This window comes from Theobroma cacao, chromosome 3 (assembly GCF_053813885.1).
Source record: "Theobroma cacao isolate CCN51 chromosome 3, ASM5381388v1, whole genome shotgun sequence".
NCBI classification, from domain to species: domain Eukaryota; kingdom Viridiplantae; phylum Streptophyta; class Magnoliopsida; order Malvales; family Malvaceae; genus Theobroma; species Theobroma cacao.
The window spans coordinates 45,103,654-45,121,607 of NC_142641.1; the positions used below are offsets into that span (position 1 = coordinate 45,103,654).

At 35.1% G+C, this 17,954-nt stretch overlaps 3 protein-coding genes and 1 long non-coding RNA gene across 4 annotated transcripts; 2 read left to right on the top strand and 2 right to left on the bottom strand.

Annotated features, from left to right (window-relative positions):
* Positions 1–4,365: 4,365 nt before the first annotated feature.
* On the top strand, positions 4,366–8,737 carry LOC18606629 (uncharacterized protein At5g41620-like). The gene is made up of 3 exons (XM_018118044.2): positions 4,366–4,992; positions 6,218–6,343; positions 6,956–8,737. The coding sequence occupies exons 1-3, from the start codon at positions 4,567–4,569 to the stop codon at positions 8,477–8,479; spliced, it is 2,076 nt and encodes a 691-aa protein (XP_017973533.2). The 5' UTR covers positions 4,366–4,566; the 3' UTR covers positions 8,480–8,737.
* A 121-nt stretch (positions 8,738–8,858) lies between these two features.
* LOC18606630 (uncharacterized) lies at positions 8,859–10,119 on the top strand. The gene is made up of 3 exons (XM_007040347.3): positions 8,859–9,213; positions 9,410–9,542; positions 9,635–10,119. Exons 1-3 carry the CDS (start codon positions 9,047–9,049, stop codon positions 9,689–9,691), a joined length of 357 nt encoding a protein of 118 aa, XP_007040409.2. The 5' UTR covers positions 8,859–9,046; the 3' UTR covers positions 9,692–10,119.
* On the bottom strand, positions 9,310–11,775 carry LOC18606631 (uncharacterized). The gene is made up of 7 exons (XM_018118045.2): positions 11,397–11,775; positions 11,156–11,322; positions 10,948–11,050; positions 10,585–10,701; positions 10,330–10,500; positions 9,942–10,065; positions 9,310–9,864 (listed from the first exon to the last, which is right to left on the bottom strand). The coding sequence occupies exons 1-7, from the start codon at positions 11,664–11,666 to the stop codon at positions 9,698–9,700; spliced, it is 1,119 nt and encodes a 372-aa protein (XP_017973534.2). The 5' UTR covers positions 11,667–11,775; the 3' UTR covers positions 9,310–9,697.
* A 3,042-nt stretch (positions 11,776–14,817) lies between these two features.
* On the bottom strand, positions 14,818–16,337 carry LOC18606632 (uncharacterized). The gene is made up of 2 exons (XR_001926907.2): positions 15,376–16,337; positions 14,818–15,235 (listed from the first exon to the last, which is right to left on the bottom strand). It is a non-coding gene; the product is annotated as an uncharacterized LOC18606632 (long non-coding RNA).
* Positions 16,338–17,954: the final 1,617 nt, after the last annotated feature.

Below are 17,954 nucleotides of genomic sequence, written 5' to 3' on the forward strand. Positions count from 1 at the left end.
ATATATTAAACTTAACCATTAATAATCAACAGATTTAAAATAAATAATAATTTTATATAACATGTAAATAAAAAAATAAAAAAATTTTATAATAATACTATAGGAAAGTTTTGTTCGACGATGATAATATTTTTTTAAATATAAACAACTAAATTATTTGTAAGAAACTTATCATCTATTTTGTTTCGAAATCTTGTATTTATCAATATAAACGACTAAAAATTAATATAGTCAATATCTAATATTCTTATTTTATTATATTTAAGTTTATAATACTAAATATTAAACTATAATGTATAAAATATAAATAGTTAAATATGATATACATAATTAATATTTTTTTTTATACTCAAGATAATTTCCTTTCAACTAAATATAAAACGTAAAGCACATTAAAAACATATACTCAAGATAATTTTTTATTATATAATTAGGATTAATAAAAAAATATATATTAGTGAAAATTTAAATAACAACCAATAATGCAACACTTGAACTTATATTTGAGAATTACATATACAGTAATTAATTTTTTAATTTTTAAAATCATTAAAAATAAAATCCACGTAATAGAAAAAAAATCATGACAAATAGGAGATATAACTTATATAACAAAAAAAAATATGATTGATGATTCGTAGAAATTTAAAACAAAAAATCTATAGAAACTTAAAATATATGAACAAATAGAATATAATTTAAAAAATTAAATAAATATAAACAATAATAGTAATATAAATAGAAAAAATTAAATAAAAACTTTACCTCTTTATAATTTCACAATACAATAACAGAAAAGAAAAAAAAATGGGTGGAGAAACTTAAAAAATTTAAAAAAATTTAAAATTTTGAGTAAAATTAAATAGAGTTTGTAAGATCATTTTATTATTTTTTAATTATATTAATTATTTAATAAAAAAATATTTTAAAATTTTATTAAAAATTATATAATATATAAAAAATTTCAAAAATTTTGGGGAGGCCATTGCAAAGGTACGCTCCGCCCCTGAAGCTCTTCCAAACAAAATCGTGTGTGAATATAGACAAGGTTGATTGTCTTAGCGAGATAAAAAGATTAGGAGGTTTGATAAATAAAAATTCTATTCCTTTTCTTTTACTTATAAGCAAATATTACAGTAACCAAATTGTAAGTATAACTACCAAAGATTAGCCACGGTTGTTTCAAAACGATCTATTCAGCCTGTGAAGGGACATTTTCTCTATTGTAAATTAGATATCAGAAAAATTTTAATTTGTCGTTTCTCAAGTTTCAATAATAACCTTTTTTTTTTTTTTTTTTTTGGGATGGTATGATTTAATTTTAAGTCAATCATTGCAACGAAAAGTTGGCAATATGATGTTTCTTTTATATATATATAGGATAAGATTAGTAATGTTTTGTAAAAGAAAATGAGAAATTCAGAAATTTAAGATAATGTTTGATATTTTGCGAAGAATGTAATTGTTAATAATGTGATTGCTGACAAATAATTTTACAGTGTTTGGTATAATATGAAAAGTGATGATTATAGAGAATGTAATTATTGGAAAGATCATATTATAATATTTGATTTGAAAACATTTTACTGGTAATGTAATATAAATTTACAAAATTACTTTTATATAAACAAAAATTGACAATCAATATTTAAAAAAAAAATTGATTGCTTGAAATCATTCTTACAAATAAAAAAAAGAAATATATTTTGGAGGACATAATTTGTTTGGAATTTACCATGTATGGATGATGGTTCACATTGCTAAAATGAGTTCCTATTTCGTTAATTATCTTCTCTCAAAGTTGTTTTTTTTTTTTTAAATTAAGTTTTGAATTAAAGAAAACGATAGAGCAATCATTGACTCTGGGTTCATTACACGAAGAGTTTGTTTTCTTATACCTTAATCTATTATAATATTCCAAAATCGTTACCCAAAAGGTAATCAATCAATCTACACACAATAATCAAAATTTTCTTACTGCATTGGGTCATCAATCCAAAAACAAAAATTAGAAACACAAAAAAGAGAAAAAAAAAACACAGTAAGCTCATTGATGAAAGATTTACAGTAAAAAAAAAAAAAAGAGAGTTGAAGAATAGAAAGAAATGGGGAAAATAATCTGTAATGAAAGATTCCCATTAAACATCAATGACAATCCATATTAAAATGAATCAAACAAGCTAGAGTGAGCGGCTAGGGTTCCCACCGTGGCTAAGAGAAGAAGAGAAAATAAAAAAAAGGGTTGGCTATGGCCTTATGGATAGGATGATTTGGGAAAAAAAAAGTGACTTTCCCTTTACAAAGAGAAAGTTACTTTTTCCCTTCGTAGCTGAAGAGAATGACATTCCTTTGGTCTATTGTAATCACATTGCAAAGGGATAATTTTACCATATGTTTTAGGCAAATCAAATACTATAAAGTGATTGTACATCCAATTAAAATGTAGGGAATCTACCTCACATACAGTGTACCAAACACCTTCTAAATACGAAGAAAAGTCAAAGAGTCTTATAATGAGAATAATAATATCTTTTTAACTTTTTTTTTTAAATATATCTTTTAACTATGGTGAATGAATTATTGTAACCAAAGCTTGGAGCTTATTTTCAACATGAAACAAATGTAGGTTTGTCGTTTTTCTTAATATACAATCAAAAAAATGTGTGCCAACTCGAAATGCATCGATGGTTGGGTTGGACAAACGATCTAGTTTTGTGGTGCGGAACCTGCCTCCCAAATGAGCTAAAGGTTGGTGTAAGAGTGTGCTGCAGTGCTTAAGGATTTGGTTTTGGGTTGGGCTCTATTCTAAAACAAGGCCTACATCTTGATTTTGAATGAAGTAAAATTATTATATTGTCGTCGTATTCATAAATACATTACCGTGGTGATAATTTAAAAAAGAAGAAGAAGATTTTACACTGTAATTAAAAAATTATTTAATTATTTTTACTCTTAGTTAAAAAATAAATAAATTAATACAAACCGTACAGTCCTTGTTCGAATTAATTTCGGAACGTACAAATTAGGTCCAAACCGATATACATACATTAATAATAAGAGGAGTTTTGCCTTTCATTCTTTGGTTTTTTTAAAGGAGTAGATGGTAGAAATTACGACAACACGTGGAGCCCTCGTGCGTTAGGATCTATGTCTCTTTGCTGTCTTTGCATTTAAGCTTTGAACATGGAATATATTTTGAGTATTTCTTTCTTTGTCTTAGGATCCGAAAAAGGATTTCATGGTCAGTGTCAGAGATCAAGGATCCACAATGCACGTGTCTTCTCGATTAAAATTTAAAAGATTAAAAAAAAAGGATTACAATTTTTTTTTAGGGTGAGAATATTAGAATAAATGTGCTTTTTATTTTCTAATTAAACAAATAAATAAGCTCAAACAAGAGAGCACCAACATAAATAAAAATAGAATGAAAATTTTCCTTTTCTTTTTTTTTCCCCCGAACCGACACCAGAGAATACAAACCAAACAGAATCCAATGGTCGGGTATGTGCCTTGAGAACAGGTGAAATGGAAGTGAAAGGAACTCCAACACGACACGGAAAGGACGTGGCAGGTTGCAGAAGCTTTGGCCTGTAAGAGATTCTCTTTTTATTTATTTTATTTTATTTTATTGTTAATTTCATCACCATAAATATAAAACGACATAGAAAAACATATTTTATGCAAAGTAGCACAGAAGAAAAACAATTTGTCACTATTAATTTTTGGCCCAAAAATATTTTTCACATTTAAATCTTATTTTCAATCAAATTTTTTTTTTTATAAAATGTAGGGTATATGTCACTTGGTTTAAGTAATCTGGATTCAGAAACATATTCCTTTTCAGTACGATGAATCTTATTGAGTGCAAAAGAAAACCTTAGCCCCACCTAACGCTCCAACGTTTTTCTTTTTTTTTTTTTTTATTAAAACACAACTAGATTTCTAGCCGATTGAGAAAACATTAAAATAGGTTTATCATTATTATGATTATTTAATATAAATATAGTTAAATCAACTAGCTGTAAATGCAAATATGATAAGTCACTGACAATGGCAAAAATCTTGTGACAAGCTGCATTTTCTTGGTTTATAGAAGTCACTGTGGCTATCCCCTTCCACCTTAGTAATCATATAGATGTTATTTAATTTTATTTTTTCAAAAAAAAGACCGTGATTAATGGGTGAATGGATTGACTTTTTTTTTTACCGAAAACACGTGTGGAATTTACCCATTCAGTAATTACTACAGTAATTTAAAGTCTTTTATAGCTGCCCAGCTTCATGCAATTACAATTTGGCGGGTGACCCAACTAAATGCTTGACAGGTAATCCAACCAATTCCCTCCCCTATAAATCATTTTGTCCATGGGGGATCAATCCCAGTACTACTCTCTAAGCAAGAAGGAGAACCCAACAAAAGAACAAAGGAGTAAATAGAATAAAAAAAGCCACAATAAAGAACAAAATTTCGCTCTGGACTCGGCAGGATAGACCACAGGAGGCAAAAAAAAGGGTGAAAATAGATGAAAAAGAAAAGAATACAGTAGTTTTATAAAACCCTTTTGAATGCTAGGGAGAAAGAAAGGGAAAGAGAGAGAGAGAGAGATGAAAAGGGCAGAAAAAAGTGGAGAAGGGGTAGCAGAAAAGGAGGAAAATTTGTGTGAAAAGTTGAGTAGGAGGGTATTATTGGTAGGGAATAGGAAAGGAGGGGGCCCCTGTACTCCACTCCCTTCGTGGAAACTTTACCACCCTCAGGCTCGCCTTCATCATAACAACATCCCACCTCCTCCTGCTGCTGTTTCTGCAAGAAAGTTAGCTGCTTCCCTCTGGGAGTTTCATCAATACCTTCCTCATCATCCTAAAATGCATAGAGGTGTTAACAACACTAATGGCCGTTACCACCAACGCCACCACGCCAATCTTTTCAAGGACAAAGGAATTGACTTTTCTCATTTCTTGGCTGATCCTTGCCCCAGCTCTGATCCTGACCAGGTTTTTCCTTTTTTGTTGCATACCTTACTTCTGTTTGTCTACAAGTAGTGTATGTGTATTTTTGTATTTGTATGTTATTTTTCTTCTAAAGGTTCTCCTTTGGGGTATTTTGATCTATTAGTTGGTGGGATGGATGGTGATTGATTTGGAATTTTGGGTGTGGCAAAATGATGATACTTGTTTGTCCTAGGCTACATGGTTTGTTCTTATGTTTTTGTTATTTGGGCTGAGAGATATGCAGATAGATTGGTGATGTTTACAGTTTATGTTGATAGGACTACTCTTTTTGTCTTCATGTTATCCGTCTTGGTTGTTTGGTTATGCCCTGCCTAACTTTCATGTTTTTTGGTTTATAGAGTTTGTTAGGTTAGATTATTTGTCTTGAATGTACTATTGTTTCATATTTTATTCATGTCTCATGGAAAATTTGCTCTCTGTCAACCGTTTTTGACCAGTTCAAAACCTAATGGAGCCTTTTCTTGTCAAGAATTGTATAATCATATGAGCAAGCATGAAAAACGGAGAGGGTTTTTCTGGACGAGAAAGGATTTCCTCGATTATGAATTTGTTTTTTCCTTATGGAGAGTTACTCTAAGTTAACTCTGTTTTTGGTTTTGTGGCTCTCATTGATCTAGCTAACAATTTAGTTCCTAATAATATCTAAGAAGCATCGTCCCTGTGCCTGCAATCTTTATCTGTTGTAATTACCAACGCCATTGATTGTTTGGTCTGCTAACTGATTATTATTTTAACAAAAAAAAAAAAAACATAAAGCATTCAATTCAGGATTAATACTATAAAATCTGGTGGTGTTTGGTTAAGCAGTTATTTGTTAGTTGGTTGGTTCTCCATAACTCTGTTATGGGGAACCAGAGGGCACTGGTTGCTTTAATCTTTCAATATAATATTGTAATTAGCCTTAATTTTTGAATTTTCAGAAGAGTGTTGAGTATTTCTTGAATTTTTACTGTTGACCGTTAACTTATCATTTGTCTATGATGGATTGATGGTCAAGTGTAGTGTAACTTTGTTAGACATTGCTTTACAGTGAGGACTGAGAACCATTTAATTGATACTTGTTATAAAAAGATGACCCAACAAAGTTTTTGTTGATTTCAACCTTTTTTGGTGGCTTGAACTCAATGTCTTCAGCCACTTCTAGAGTTATCCAAGGGGGAAGCAATACCTTCTGTTACTAACTTTTCTGTTTTATTTCTTATATCAGCCAGAGAGTGCAAGCAGTTTGAGGAGGCATATTGCTCAAACTCTGATGAAACATCATCGATCGATTGAAAAAAATAATCATGCCTTACAGCCTGTATCTCCTGCAAGTTATGGCAGTTCAATGGAGGTAAATTTTCTTTTATTCCTACTGAAAAAGGTGCTACATGTAGAATAAATACTGAATAGGGAAGGTGATGTTCTTTCTGTAATTGATGCTTTCACTGAAGCTACTTGAATAAGAGTAAAGAAAGAATAATTGTTGTGAGTCCTGTATATGCAGAAAAACTTGAGCCTTGCCACCAAGTTAGTTCACATTGGCTATAGTCTGACTACTGTCTCTTTAGTCTCTGCCTCAAATCTAACTCTGTAGTATTCAGTAAGGTTCTAAGTTGATAGATAGCATATTGGGCGTTCATAACATCTTAGTTACTTGTTTACATATATCTGATTTTTTATAACAGTAAAAGAAATATATAGCCTGTTTGTAGCTTTGAATGCTACATAAATGGCATTTTCAGAATTCACTTACTGGGATGTTATTTACGATGAGAACAATCATGAACAAATTTGGACGATTATCAATTTCCACACCGATGTTTATGGTGTTATGTCTGTTCATATCAATTTTCTGCTAGAATTCCTTGGAAATTATTGCTGTGTGGTTTGCTCAGTAGGTCTTTCCCACGAAGTTCTACATCCCATCCCATAGAGTTTTTACATGCCCTACCTCCCTTTTCAGGTGGCCCCTTATAATCCTGCAGTCACGCCTAGCAGTTCCTTAGATTTTAGGGGAAGGGTTGGTGAGTCACATTATAATCTCAAAACATCTACAGAACTGCTAAAAGTACTAAATCGTATTTGGAGCCTGGAAGAGCAACATGCGTCTAATATCTCATTGATAAAAGCATTGAAGATGGAACTAGATCATTCCCGTGTTAGGATCAAGGAGTTGTTTCGAGATCAGCAAGCAGATAGACACGAAATTGATGATTTGATGAAGCAGATTGCTGAAGACAAACTAGTTAGGAAGAGTAAGGAACAAGACCGGATTCATGCTGCTGTACAGTCTGTGAGGGATGAACTAGAAGATGAGAGAAAGTTAAGAAAACGATCAGAGAGTCTACACAGGAAGTTAGCTCGGGAAGTGTCTGAGGCAAAAGCTTCTCTTTCTAATGCCTTGAAAGAACTTGAAAGAGAAAGGAAATCAAGGAAGCTCTTGGAAGATCTTTGTGATGAGTTTGCGAGGGGAATAAAAAGCTATGAACAGGAGGTGCATACTCTAAGACAGAAATCTGATGAGGATTGGGCAGGAGTGGCTGACCATGATCGTTTGATTCTTCATATATCTGAATCATGGCTTGATGAGCGGATGCAGATGAAGCTGGAAGAAGCTCAGTCTGGTTTTGCTGAACAGAATTCATTAGTAGACAAATTAGGCTTTGAAATAGAGACCTTCCTTCAAGCTAAACGGGTTGGTACTTCAGTTTCTAAGCGTACTGATTATTTGTCACGAAAGGATCGCAGGAAATCACTTGAATCTGTCCCTTTAAATGAGGCTGTGAGTGCACCCAAAGATGTTTGTGGTGAGGAAGATTCTGCTGGCAGTGATTCGAATTGTTTTGAGCTGAATAAACCAAGCAGTGTTGACTTGAAATCAAATGAAGACGAAGCTGTAAATGGTGATGTCGAGGAAATAATGAAATCAAATCATGCAGAGAAAAAACCTTCATCCCACGAGAAGAGTAAAAGTCGGCATCCATCCAGCTTACAAGTTAAGTTTGAAGAAAAGATGGCAAGAGCCATCTGTAACGGAAATAAAAAGTCCCAGTTGGCAGATTCAGAACAGGAAAATACTGGTGTAGGGATCACCACTGAAATAACGGTGTCACAAAAATTTGAAAATGATGAAGCTACCCATTATGGCAGCGATGGAAGAAAGAATAAGCTTGATGAGATCCATGGACTGAGCTCCAATTATGTACTGGATAACTTGATACGAAATCATATAGCATTGTCAGAAGGTGGGAATATAAATCCTGAAAACGACTGTGGGGAGGCTTCCTCTAGTTTCCCTGCACGAAGGAACCAGCCTAGCCCAGTGCGACAATGGATGACGAAATTCACATCCCCCGACGTAGATGTATCCGAGCCTTCCACCAAGCTACCTCCAGGAATAAAGGAAAACACATTGAAGGCCAAGCTTCTTGAAGCAAGATCGAAAGGGCAACGCTCTCGTTTAAAAATATTCAAGGGGAAGTCATAGCTCACGGGCTTTTCCCTGAACAATCCGCTGAAAAGCTCACAGGATTAACTGGTTCTGCGTCCTGTTGCAGTCCGGCATTATGTTATGTGAATACTGCCATACTGGCCACGATACACGTTAATCTGAATGTTGCTATGTCATAATTCTGGATTTTTTTTTTTAATGTTTGTATATTAGTGTAATATCACAACATAGATACGAATCAGATGAATCTTGGGTCCATTACAATTTTGAGTGACTAAGCCTTTCTAGTTTCTATATCTCCCAAGCGAGCATTCAAGATATATCACCTGCCCTCTAACGTTGAAAGTTTTCAGTGTGTTATAAAACAGACCGTAAATCCTGAGAGAGGTGTAGGAAATTTTACGTATACTGGATACTTGAAGCCATCGGATCCGATTATATGCCAAACGATCATCCCTTTTTCTTTTGTGGGGTTTGGGCCTAATAAAGTCTTTGAAACCCAAAATGGAATAGACAGACAAGAGGCCATTCGATGTTATAGGTTGGCCTGAATAGCAACGACGTCGTGTTTGAAAGCGAGAGGAAGTGACAGGAAGAAGGGAGATGGCGGCGGCGGCGTCGTTCAGGTGGATACTCCAACTCCACAAGGACGTTCCGAAGGCGGCTAAGTTCTACTCACAAGGGCTCGACTTCTCTGTAAATATCTGCACTCTTCGGTGGGCAGAGCTCCAATCCGGTCCTCTCAAGCTTGCCCTTATGCAATCTCCCAGGTGCTGCTTTTACATTTCTTTTCGTTCTGACATGGAAGGTTTGATAAATTTCTTGATGATTTTAGGCTTAGTGAAAAATAACCAAAATAAATAAGATTGTTGATAGTCCCAGATTTACGTTGCTTTATTGAACATTCAATTGTCCAAGAAAGAAAGAGAGGGAAACTGGATAATTCTAACCCAGTTTTTTTGACAGTGATAATGTGAAGCAGAATGGATACTCTTCACTTCTATCATTCACAGTGAACGACATTAACGGTACAGTAACGAAATTAATGGCATTAGGAGCTGAACTAGATGGTTCCATCAAATATGAAATCCATGGAAAGGTATTGCCTCCATTTTTTCACCCCTCACTTATTCTTATGCTTAGCTTGATGATGAACTGAAGTTGCAACTCAAATTTGTTCATTGTTATCAGGTTGCTGCCATGCGATGCATTGATGGTCACATGATTGGCCTCTATGAACCTGCATAAAATGCTCTAGAGACGAGTCCCTTCGGCGCAGTTGACCAACTCAGGGTTTAAGTCTTTCGAATACATAGAAAAGACATGAGAAACTTTTCCTTTCTTTGGATTCCCTTCAACTATTGTAAGTGATTTTTCATCCAAATCAATGACAGCTGTGCATAGTGTGTAAAGAGTTGGACCTGAAAATAATGCCAATAGCTTGAGTTAGTAACCATTGAAGAGAAGCAGCTCTACATTTCCATCTTTCAATTTATACCTGTCATGTAGATGGGGTACTTTGTGTCTTCTGTATCTCCTAGAATAGACAGAAAATTGGTCTTTGATCCTTGTGGTAGAAGAGCAGCTCTTCTTTGCCTGCTCATTGAGTTTTCATCGTGTACCTTTATTGCAAAACATTGTTTTCAGTTTCAATGTAGTTGAATTAAGTTATAAAACTGATTTAGAGTTCTGTGCTAAATAATAAGATGTGATAATGTATCTGAGTTTGTCATATAGAAACTTTTGAACTGCTATTACTTGAAATCAGTTGGTTAAAAAAGCATTTTGAGATTCAGCACAGCAGCCACAGATGGATCTAGCTATAAAGGGTAAAACCAGCTCTTGCCCTGATGAAGGTTCCTTCTCTTATGTGATATGTTGTTTACCTGCTGAACCTGAAGATGGAGATACGTATTTGCATGGAAAAATGGTGTTGCTCCAACCTCATGAACTGAAACTCGAGATCTTGATGCGGTTTCAACATTCAAGATCATACGCGTCTGTATATCAATTAAATTGTAACTGTGTCCCACAGAAACCTCTGATGAACGTATTTTCTGAGGTTAAACCATGTCAGTACCAATGATCAAGCTCGTCTTAAATTTCATAAGATATGAGAAGAGAAAATTACAGGGTCTTACTGCTAATGCATCTGCAATGCTTGTTGCTTCGAGAAGGTCTCTAGACACAAAGTTCCTTCCAATGCCAGCTGGTACAATCTCATCTTCGGTTGGGGGTACAGAATTCAGTGTGAATGCCTTAAGGTATGTATGAAGGAAATATTAGCTTTCATTTGAAATAATACTCCTTCAGAAGACATCTAGTAAAATTGAAGCAACAATCATGCTATTCTTTTTTTTTTCCTTTCTTTTATTATCTTAATGTTATTGATACGGCCAAAGACTTACATCTGGTTAGGTTCATATTGGGGACTTGTGTTTTATCTCACTCCTTTTAGCATAAGATGGTCCAGTACAGATTATGATGCACAAAAGAAATTTTACCATTCCATGACTGTTAAATCCAAAAGCACAGCTTGGAAGCTCTCCTGCATATGTGTAAGCTATGAAAGATAATCCATTTGACAGTTTTCGCTTGATCAAATAGCTGCAAATCCAGCATAGACATGATTACATTTTACGAGTATCTATTTATCATACATATTGCACTGTCTAGAATCAGAGCAGGATGCAGGAAACTAAAAGAGCATACGTGTGGCCAACTAGAGCGACATTTGCATCCTCGTTATGAGCTGCAAGGGCCATCAAATCGCTAACAACGAGAATATCAGAACAGTCATCTGTAGTATCACCATTTGAATTCATTGCTGTATTTGAAATTAATGGAAGTATCTCTTTCCTGAAGTTGATAAGTATTATCTGCACGGGAAGAACTAGAATGTGACTGATTCAATAGAGATATATGATGGAAATTAACAGTTTGTGAGCACTACATCAAGAACAGGCACACCACTTCCTTCTGCAGTCCCTAAAAGTTCAGCCCAATATCTTGGGAATTTCTTCTGGTTAGTTTCTGAGAGTGCTTCGATCAGTGGTTGTGCCTGTGTTGTTCGAGCAAAAGGAAGGAGCTGGTTTTGAAGAATGAGGTCTCCAGCCAACCTGCTTCTTATCTGACTACAGAACCTTTGACCTATGAGAAAACCCAACCGGTAGTCATCTTCACAGGGCCCAACTTCAAGCATCTCCAACACTTTCCCTTCCATGCTTGAGTTCCCAAACCCTGTGGCTGAAGTAATTTACAACAAAGTTGTCTCTTATCCTTTTCCGCTGAGCAGACTACGGTGATGCTCCAATGTTCCGTTTACACTTTCCAATGATATAAACCTTGAAAATGACATTATTGGACTTCTCCTTTTTTGGGCTGGCCTCGTTGGTGGGCATATGCTAGTTGGATTTGAATGATGTTTCAAGATTTAATCTGGTTGCTGTATGGTTCAGATGGCTTTGATTGATTGGAAGGAGTGCATACACATCATAAAAGAATGGCGTGCCGTGAGATGGGAATTGAAGTGGTGTAGGGAGGGGCTGGCTCTGCGGGCAAGGCAAATATTATTCCGCATGACCATGGCAGTTGCAATTTGCAAATATCAAGTTTCTGGACCACTGCACCAGTTATTACGTACACGTAGTACATGAAATTAAATGGTTCAAATTGAACCTCAGTCCCCTTTTTAATTCTTTTCTCCATCATTCCCGTTTGAATGTCATGTCTTATGTGCACCTAGGTACACGCCTCTCCAACACAGCAATCCACTTGGAAATGTCGTGCCCCTTTTCTCAAGTAGAACGAAAAAAAGAAAAAAGAAGTCCCATGTCAAAATATGAGTTATCTACATATTTGATTTATGGGTAGGCTAAATATCAACTGGAAAAAGCTCTCTTAAGAAACAAATGCCAATAATACTTTGAAAAAAAAAAACAGAGCTTCTTCCAGGTTTTCCTTGCCTTGGGAGAGGTTTGTTCAATCAAGAGAATGTGATAAATATGATTCAGTCAACTCATTTCCCCTCTTCTGGCCATGCCATTGTACCTCAAAGAAAACGTTAAAAAAGAAAGATTGTCTCTAGATCATGGTTTTCTCATCGAAGCTGCACAGTTAGAGAAGCAAGATAATCTTTCCAGATCTTAGTTAAAACTTTTGCATGTTAATATAATCAAAATGGTACTAGGAAAATATTGAAGGTGGGTCAGAACAGATGAACGATATAAGACAAAGCATCGGATATCCTATGTTTTTTTTCTATATAAAGTGAAAATTTTAAGAGCAACTTGATGTCTTCCAATAATCTTATTGACCCTAAAGTTATCAAAAGAAAACAATGAAAACTTTTGAAAGTTCTTATATATCTGCTCATGTTCATAAAGGGAGGCTTTATTAGCAAGTAGTAATAAGATGGTAAAACTTTTTGAAGCTCTAATATGTACAGCTTGACTATAATGAGAAAAGAAAAACCCTGGAGTACTGCAAAAGTTCTGGTTTTGGTTCAAGTACAAGGTTTGGAAGTATATATACGGAAATTTAGGTTGCTGGTATATATGAACTGATACAGAGAACTCGACTATGCAAAATATGGTTCTACATGGCATAGATTAAAGGGTTGCATCTCTCATAGATGCTAAACTGACCTGAGAATTTGAGGATATACTCCAGCAATACTTGTCATCAAAGGTCCATTCTAGCTTGAAGACATTAATTGAATTGCCCTCAAATGATGTGGGTAATGGGTAACTCATGATATAACGACAGCAGCAAGAAAATTAAAGAGAAACTTTACATGGTAAAGTTTCAGATGATGATCATCTTTCTGATTTCATGTACCTAACAATTAGAAGAAGGGTATTTGATCTCTTAGGTTATCCTTTCTTCTTTTTCATTTCCTAAGTCCTAAAGTCCATAGATAAATGAAGTGATTGTCACATCATGCCTGTAAGCCAGCATGAAGATACTATATATATTCACTTCCATTTTCTCGGCTTCATTAGTGAGTAGTTCATATCATCCCAATTCCCAAAGGAAAGAAAGTCAAAAATTTATGCAACATATCCCTGAAAAAGATGATGATGGACGAGAATTTGATTAAGAAATTAAACCAGTTCATCTACAATGAAACCTTTTTCCAAATGGGTTGGAACATCCAGGCCCCAGAGAATAAAGGAAAGATCAAACTTTACAATGCTTTGATCTTACTTACTAAAATACAAAACAACTCCTTATCATCAAATCCCAACTTTGAGCATCGAAAATTTTTTTTCAGTATCATCAATCTCGGGGGACCACTAGGGGACCGGCACGTGGAAATTTCTCATGCCCACCAGATTGTAATTATGGGACAATAATGACAAAAAACTAAGGCACTTGTGTTTGTTAAAGATGGTGCAATGATCAATCATGGCATGAGAAACAGCCGTTGGTTTCTACAAAAGCAGACAGGGACTCAGAAAAAAGCTCGTATCCATATTTGGCATGGTGCTGATAAGGCTTAGGGAGGTAAAAGAGAGAGGAAGAAGAAGAGTAATGGTATATAAAATGAATGAGCTAAAGATACATCAAACATCTTTGGTGGGGGTGGGGGAATTGTTTCTCGTCTTCAGAGATTCGTTTGGGGAAAGGAGAGAGATATATGGGCAGAGTAAGGCACTTGGCATTCACTGGTCCTTGGGAGGGAAGCACTAGAGGGAAAAAGAACCCAATAACAAAGAAGAAACCCCACTTCCACCTATACATATACACACACCATTCTCTCTTCTTTTTCGTCTTAAAATAGGGTTTCATGGAAGGTCAGCTTATATATATATGTATATCTGCTTCGACCTATTAGCTTCGGGAATGACCTTGCTGGTGGCCATTTCTTTCCTTTTCCAAAAGTTCCCATTTTCTAAATGAGAGAATATCGAAGAGTACACATTACACATGTCCGAAGCCAATTAGATTTTGATCCTAATTTGAATATCTCTTATTCGAAATAAAGTGATACTATTGTGATAATACTAAATATAAACATGTTTCTCAGGTTGGCCATCCAAAGCTTTCTGGCATACTAAACCAAATTCAACGCTCTCTTTCCCTCTCTACATTCAACTCACTGCCATTGTTCTGCATAGATGACATGCGTATGCCATTATCCTTCCAATCCATCCATCAACTAGTACACACAAGCTAATTAAAGCCTAAGTATCCTTTTATCAAAGGTTTTTTATATGGACATACAAGCAACCATGAATGGTTGACATGATGAAAATTGCTCAATACTGCCAGATGTTAATTGGAAACTGCCTGTTGCAACTTCCCATACGTAACAGCAGAAGGTTCTGGTAGATGTATGCCAATTCATTTATTACTTTTTCAAAGCCCTATTTATTGCAATTAAATAATTAATTGATTTTTGCTTATCAATGTTTATACAGGAAAGGAACTAGAAAGTGGGCATACAGAAAAAGTGCTGCGTTTTACCTTTGCATCCAAACTTGAAAAGAGTAAAATCACCCAAAGACACAGGATTAGAACAAAGATTAGTGCTTCACATTCCTGCAAATCTTGGTCCAAAGACTTTTTTAAACAACCGGAAGGGGATGTTTTGGTAATTCCAATGTTGGCAGACATGTCTAGGAACTTGTTGCAGTAAGATAGCAAGACCCAAGAAGGTTTTGTCGTAGAGCGTGAGCTTTGCGAGCTTCTCCTCCCATGCGTTGCCCTTTTAGGGAGCTTTTAACAAGAAACTGCAACTCCAGCTTGACAGAAACCCTAAAACTTCTGGTCTCCAAGGTTTTCGAGCTGTTCATACAAGATGCAAAATCAGTAATTAGGCCCAGCCATTACAATTTGGAGAACTAGCGATGCCTTTTTGCTCAAAATTAAGTTTTAGTTGTAAGCTACCCCTCATTAAGGGATTTTCTTAGGTAAAAAAGAAATACCCGAAACCTTAGCCCTAGTCAGGAAACTGGTGGCGTATTTCTTTAGATTCGTTGAAGCCGAACAAAGATAACCCACCGCCATTAAGAAGTTGAGATAATCTAGACATATGTCCACGAAAAAGAATAAACGAATAAGTTAAAGATCATCATTCCAACATTACCTCAGCACTAAAGTACTACTTAGAATTGTGATATATAAATATATATATAAAAGCATGGCTGTCATAAAAAGATATGAAAAACCTTGAGTAAAGTACATGAAATTGTGATATGAACAAGACAAAAGAAGATCTAAGAAACTAAAAAGAGTTACAAGTGGATAAAATAACAGCAGAGGGAGCTCCCTTCAGTCCAAGCACAGGAAGTTTAGGATTCAATTTGTCTCCCGCATCATTCACTCATTTACTGGGTATCTTTGCTGATCCTTTTAACTCAGTATTTGGATGAATGAGTCGGCAGCTAATTAAATCCCATCGCCACCCATGAGTGGACTGAAGAAAGCTCTCTTACCTGTTAGATCATCAACAAAATAAACAAAAATAAAAAGCAGAAATTAGAAAAACACATAGTAACACTTAAATTGCAAGGTTTTTGGTACAGAGATCTGTGGTTCCACTTTCACATTAATTTATAATTGAATAAAAATGACCCATGTCCCATGTAACCCTAAAGAACCCCAACAAAAGAAAAGAAGCTAGCCCCTCAATCAGAAGCAATTGGACAGAGAAATTTCTCCACTGTAACAGGTCGAAATGGATCATGGGCAAAAAGTGAATGGAAGTGGAAACTGCTCTAACCAAAGAGAGAGAGAAATAAAGAGTGAGGAGGGGTGAAGACAGCGACTGTTCAAAAGGGAAGATCTCACAAAGGAGAGTCAAACAGAAGACGATGGACACTTCCGAGAAGAGAAGAGGAGAAAGATCATTGCTTAGTTTTCTATAATCACTGGCTAGCAAACTCAGCCAAAGCATCTTATGGATCTGTGGGTGGAAAGACAAGGGCTTATAGCTTTATATAAGCTAAAGAGGAAAGGGCATACTTCAACAAGAAGTATAATTTCTTTTAAATAATAATATAAACTAATTAAAAGGAGAGACGTATTCATATTCTTTTCTTTTTTCCTTTTCTTGTTTATATTTTTTTCCCCTCGTAGAACCCTCTCCCAGGCTCCCCACCAATCCCTTGCATTATGATTTACGAAGGCCCATCACTTCCCTGCTTTGCAATATGCCCTAGATTTTTTTATTAGTGTACCAGTATTCTATTTTAATGCACAACCTAGAATTGCTGTATTCTTACAGCCTTGTTCATATACATATACTTTTGTGTCATTTTATACAGATTTTTACATGTATAATCAATTCCAGATTTATGCATGGGAGTTGAAAAAAATAGAAAAATTTGCTTCTCTCCCAGTATATACTACTACTATACTATCCTGTTGAATTTATGTGGAGCAGGCCAGTGGGGTGGAAATAGAAAAACAGGCCAGCCCTTTGAAAGTTGAAGCCACAGTTTTTGCTTGTACAAGAAAGATTCATCTTTCCACTTCTCTGATTAAATCTGAAAGGGAGGAATTTTGAGATGACATAGGAGGGTGCATATTCGTATCCATTAGTCCATATGATGTTGCTGCTTCAATTTGACAGAAAGAAAAAGTTTGGTAGATAGACTACTGTAGGGATTGTTCAGTTTATATATTAGAAAAAAAGAACTTGAAAAGATGTGCAGTAAACCTCTATAGAAACCCTAAAGATTCCTGGAAAACCTATAATCCTAGCTAGGGTTTTCCGATTACACTGGGCAAAATGCTTTGTTTTAGCAAGGTACAAACCTATTTTTCGACAGGGGCCTGAGATCAGTAGCCTTTTTAAACTCCATTAAATTATGCAAGAGATGTGCAAGTTTATCCAAACCCCCCTCCATTAGCATCTTAAATTGCATGCAAAATTGTAAGTAATATATAACTTTACTTATCAAAACCCATGTTTAATATTAATCTCTATTAGCACATGCCTTGCAACATTACAGGGATTTTGGTTGTTTAAAAGTTAGATGCTATGAATATGAATCAGAGAAAAGCCAGTTATCACAGTTCAGCTTTGTCTGAAACCCGCACTTGAAAGTACAGACTGAATCCATAATATCATGCCCCGTGCACATGAAGAAAAGCCTTAGTCAAGAAAAGCCTGACTTGTTTAACTGTTAATCAAGTCCTTTTCTGATCAAAGTAGAAGCTTAAACCAGATTATTTTATTAACTTTGGAGTTCAAAAGTCTTAAGAACACGTATTAGATCGCATGTACTTTGTTTGTTTTATATTTAGACACATGATCCATGCCCATATCTCTCTCAACACATTCAACCGCACTTTCAGGTTGTTGTCTGAAAAAATAAACTTGACTCGCTTTGCCTGACAAGAGAAATTGGTACCAATATGATCAAAAACAGCAGCTTTAAAAGAGCATGTGTTTGGAATTGAATGAAATGTTTTGTTTTTCTTTTAAATTTGGAAGCATTAATTCTAAGCAGAATTCATATAAATTCAGAGAAATCCTCAAATGTAACCCACTATATCT

Coding starts and splice junctions, on each gene's coding strand:
- LOC18606629 (XM_018118044.2), top strand. CDS start 4,567: ATGCTAGGGAGAAAGAAAGGGAAAGAGAGAGAGAGAGAGATGAAAAGG. Junction 4,993..6,217: donor CCAGCTCTGATCCTGACCAG/GTTTTTCCTTTT, acceptor TTCTTATATCAG/CCAGAGAGTGCAAGCAGTTT. Junction 6,344..6,955: donor GTTATGGCAGTTCAATGGAG/GTAAATTTTCTT, acceptor CTCCCTTTTCAG/GTGGCCCCTTATAATCCTGC.
- LOC18606630 (XM_007040347.3), top strand. CDS start 9,047: ATGGCGGCGGCGGCGTCGTTCAGGTGGATACTCCAACTCCACAAGGAC. Junction 9,214..9,409: donor GCCCTTATGCAATCTCCCAG/GTGCTGCTTTTA, acceptor TTTTTTTGACAG/TGATAATGTGAAGCAGAATG. Junction 9,543..9,634: donor AATATGAAATCCATGGAAAG/GTATTGCCTCCA, acceptor CATTGTTATCAG/GTTGCTGCCATGCGATGCAT.
- LOC18606631 (XM_018118045.2), bottom strand. CDS start 11,666: ATGGAAGGGAAAGTGTTGGAGATGCTTGAAGTTGGGCCCTGTGAAGAT. Junction 11,051..11,155: donor GTCGCTCTAGTTGGCCACAC/GTATGCTCTTTT, acceptor CTGGATTTGCAG/CTATTTGATCAAGCGAAAAC. Junction 9,865..9,941: donor GTACCCCATCTACATGACAG/GTATAAATTGAA, acceptor CATTATTTTCAG/GTCCAACTCTTTACACACTA.